Source organism: Otolemur garnettii, unplaced genomic scaffold (genome assembly GCF_000181295.1).
Source record: "Otolemur garnettii isolate 467f Iridium unplaced genomic scaffold, OtoGar3 scaffold00058, whole genome shotgun sequence".
NCBI classification, from domain to species: domain Eukaryota; kingdom Metazoa; phylum Chordata; class Mammalia; order Primates; family Galagidae; genus Otolemur; species Otolemur garnettii.
In genome coordinates, this window is record NW_003852453.1 from 8,101,720 (window position 1) to 8,105,170 (window position 3,451).

The 3,451-nt window shown below is 54.1% G+C and overlaps 1 protein-coding gene across 1 annotated transcript in view; it reads left to right on the forward strand.

Annotated features, from left to right (window-relative positions):
- Window positions 1-2,516, forward strand: part of SLC6A2 (solute carrier family 6 member 2) — a 42,834-nt gene extending 40,318 nt beyond the window's left edge. The window contains exons 13-15 of the mRNA XM_003792547.1: window positions 83-250; window positions 1,746-1,817; window positions 2,447-2,516. Of these exons, the coding sequence (XP_003792595.1) occupies window positions 83-250; window positions 1,746-1,817; window positions 2,447-2,470 (264 nt within the window). The 3' untranslated portion in view covers window positions 2,471-2,516. The remainder of the gene's footprint in view (window positions 1-82; window positions 251-1,745; window positions 1,818-2,446) is intronic.
- Window positions 2,517-3,451: the final 935 nt, after the last annotated feature.

Here is a 3,451-nt window from a genome sequence, read left to right on the forward strand (position 1 = left end):
GTTTCCCTGTAATCCGTCTCACTCCTGCTCCCCACTTCTCTCCCCACTTTCTCCCTCCGTCCCCTCCTCTTGTCTCCCCCAGTTTGTGGTGGTCGTCAGCATCGTCAACTTCAAGCCGCTCACCTATGATGACTACATCTTCCCCCTCTGGGCCAACTGGGTCGGGTGGGGCATCGCCCTGTCCTCCATGGTTCTGGTACCTGTCTACGTCATCTACAAGTTCATCAGCACACAGGGCTCCCTTTGGGAGGTGAGTTCTGGGCTGCCGTGGGGGACGGGTGGGGGGTGGACTTCTCAGTTATCCCTGTTGGATGAGAGAGGGGAGACAGAGGATACGGAAGCTAGGGTCAGACAGACCCACCTCATTGGCCAAGTTCTTCACCCCATTGGAGCCTTGGTTTCCATCTCTGTGCCTTGAAAGGAAAAAGCAGCCCCGAGCACAGTGCCTGGCACGCGGGAAGTTTGGTGCCATCCCCACTACTCCCACTATTGTTTATGTGAGAAGGAACACTCAGCCCGGAGTTCACTGAGAACTGATTAGACAAGCTGCCGTAAGTGGGCTCGCTCCTGTGTCCCCTTCCAAAGTTTGTCACATCCCCAGGTGACCCAGCTCTCCCCATCAAAGCCCACTGTGATCTGGTCATCTTGGTGTTGACCTGCCTCTTCCTGGAACTTAATGATCTGATCGGCCTAAAATCAAGAGATTTCCGAAATACATTTCTTCTTTTACACGTATGCGTTACATGCATGTAGATGTGTGTACAGATGTGTACATGTAAGTATTTATGTGTGTACCTAAACATACATGGCTATTTTGGAAATGGTGCCCTTTATTCTGAAGTCACATCATTCCTAAAACTTGGTTGTTAAAATGCCCTTTCTTTGATCAGCTAATGGCCACCGTCTTTTCTTCATTTTTTACTTTGCAAAACAAAGATTTCATTCTTCATCCCTTTATCCACCCACTTGCCAGGTACTAACTGAGAATCTGACGTGTGCAGGCAGGATTCTGGGCACTAGACAGAAGTCTCTGCCTTTATGGGGCTCACAGTCTAATCCAGAGACAGGCAAACAAAGTGAGAGTGTAAGAAGATAAGGCCATGAGGTGGCTTAGGGAAGAGAGCGCCAGACGGACAGTCCCCTACACAGTCTTGGATGTTTATTGTCTGTGAAGTCTCAAAGCCTGGGGCCTCTGTCCTGGGTCACTGGGAGGGCCAGTGTTTAGTGAACTCATCCTGGACATGGGAACAGGGGCCTAAGCTTTCTGTTCTTCTCCCTTTAGGAGCTGGGATGCTTCCCACTACCTAGTGACCAGCCATAGGTTCAGAGTGCACACCCCGAGTCCCTGCATGTGCCTACCCCCGCGGGGTCTGCCCTGGTTCCCCATGGGGCCAGGTGCCTCCTTCCACAATCTCACTGTGCACTTACTGAAATGCCCCCTGTGTGTGTTTGCTCAATGCCAGACCCTTACAAGGGCTCTAAGCTCTCCCACAGTAGAGACAGCATGGGTCTTCCAAAGCCCTGGCTCTGCAGAGCCTGGTGTCTGACCACAGTAGGTGCCTCAGGAAATATTCACTGGATGAATGACTCAATGTGAACCAACACGCCCACCAACAAAGGTGGGGTTGTGGACCCTGCATGCTGTCCAAATGCAGGTGGTCCTCATCTGGAGGTGTCACCCAGGTCTCTGGGAGGGTGTCCCTGGGCCAACCTGAGGCCTCCCCCCTGTCTCCACCTTCCCACAGAGACTGGCCTATGGCATCACGCCAGAGAACGAGCACCACCTGGTGGCACAAAGGGACGTCAGGCAGTTCCAGGTAAGTGCAGCCTGGACCGCTGGGGAGGAGAGTGTGGGAGCGAGTCCTGGCCACTCCCCACTGTGCACAGCCCAGGAAGGACCACCCAGCCAGAAATCCCAGAGCCCTGGCTTCCACATCTGCAAAGGCTGTAGCTCAGGGAGTATAGTGTGGGGGTGGGGGTGGGGAGGGCCAGCCCCTCTGCTCCTTGGTCCTGGGATGCTGAATGCCTAAACCTTCGTCCTACCCTGTTCTACCTCTATGAGTGGTCACACGAGTGCCACCCGATGCCCCTGCAGCTGCGCCTTCAGGAATTACTTATCCTGAAGTTTCAGCTGCAGGCGCATTGGTACCACACTGACCTGAGCTCCACTCTTTTTCCTGCAAACGTGGGGATGGGAAACAGGGGGGCTCCCAGCAAGCCCAGCATGTCATTCAGACTTGCTGGGTCACTTTGGGAAGGCTCCTTTGCCCTTTCTGGGCCTCAGTGACAGCAAGGGAATCGTTCTGCATGTCCGCTGTGGTTGTGGAGGGAGAGCCTTGCTTTGTGCCTTGTCTTGCTTTGCTCCTTGTCTGCTCAGCTGGCCCTTGCTCCTCCTGTCCCTGCCTTCGTGGGCTGTGTCGTGAAGGCCTCGTGTCTTTCTCTGCAGCTGCAGCACTGGTTGGCCATCTGAACTTGGCCTGAGGAGGAGGAACCTGCCGACGTCCAGGTCAGAGGCACTGCTTTGCTCCCACCCGGATGGACGCTGTCTCAGGATTCCTCTCCTGGGAGGTGTCCTTCCCGACGCCTCCTTCCTCTTTTCCCAGTTTCGAATGATTTAGTGACTCTGGTTTTTGTTCACCTTCTGTTCATCTGGCCTGAGGGCTGTGAGCTTGGAGGATGGCCTCGAGGGAGAGGAGGAGAGGAGAGAACAGGAAAGCTGACTTCTGCTGAATCCCCTTCGCTCCGGGGGACAGCTCGCCCACTCTGGGAGCCCGCCCAAAATGAGGTCCGCAGCTCAGGCAAAATTCCCCATCACATTTGCTTGTACTTTGGATCACAGAAGAAATCCTCAGTCCTCCTAATCAGAGAGAGGATGGGTCAGACATCAAAAAACAACAAGTCCAGCTGAGTTTAGTGGGGCGTGTAGCTCACCCCACCCAGAGCTCTGGTGTCTGCACCTCGGTCTGAGAGTTTGGGTTTATTTTTCCCTAAAATGAAGTCAGTGGATAGATGCTTTGGAGGGTATTGAGCAGAAACCCTCATACTTACATTTTCGCTCTGGTTAATTTGAGTTTGATTTGTGTGTGTTCTGGAACATTCTTCTGCCATCCAGTGATCAGATGGTCCAGACCCATAGGTGTCAAGGGGAAGCGTGTAAATGGACCACAGTGAAGTTCTGTGCAGGGGCCTATGTCAGACAAGCTGGCAGAGCCCACTAGGGGGGCCTTGGTCTGTCACCCTGTCAGGAGCGAGCCCAGAAGCCCATCCATGGTTCCTGAGACCTTCCCAGGGGGGCGTGGGGCAGGGACCTGATGAGACCAGCTGTGACCAGGGGATTCTCTGCTGTCCTCATGAGGCCAGGTGGGTGCCAGTGGGCACCCTAACAGGCTGTTGTATTTATTTATGGTTCACGAACACCTGCAAAGCCTTTCCCTGGGAATCCTACCCAGCA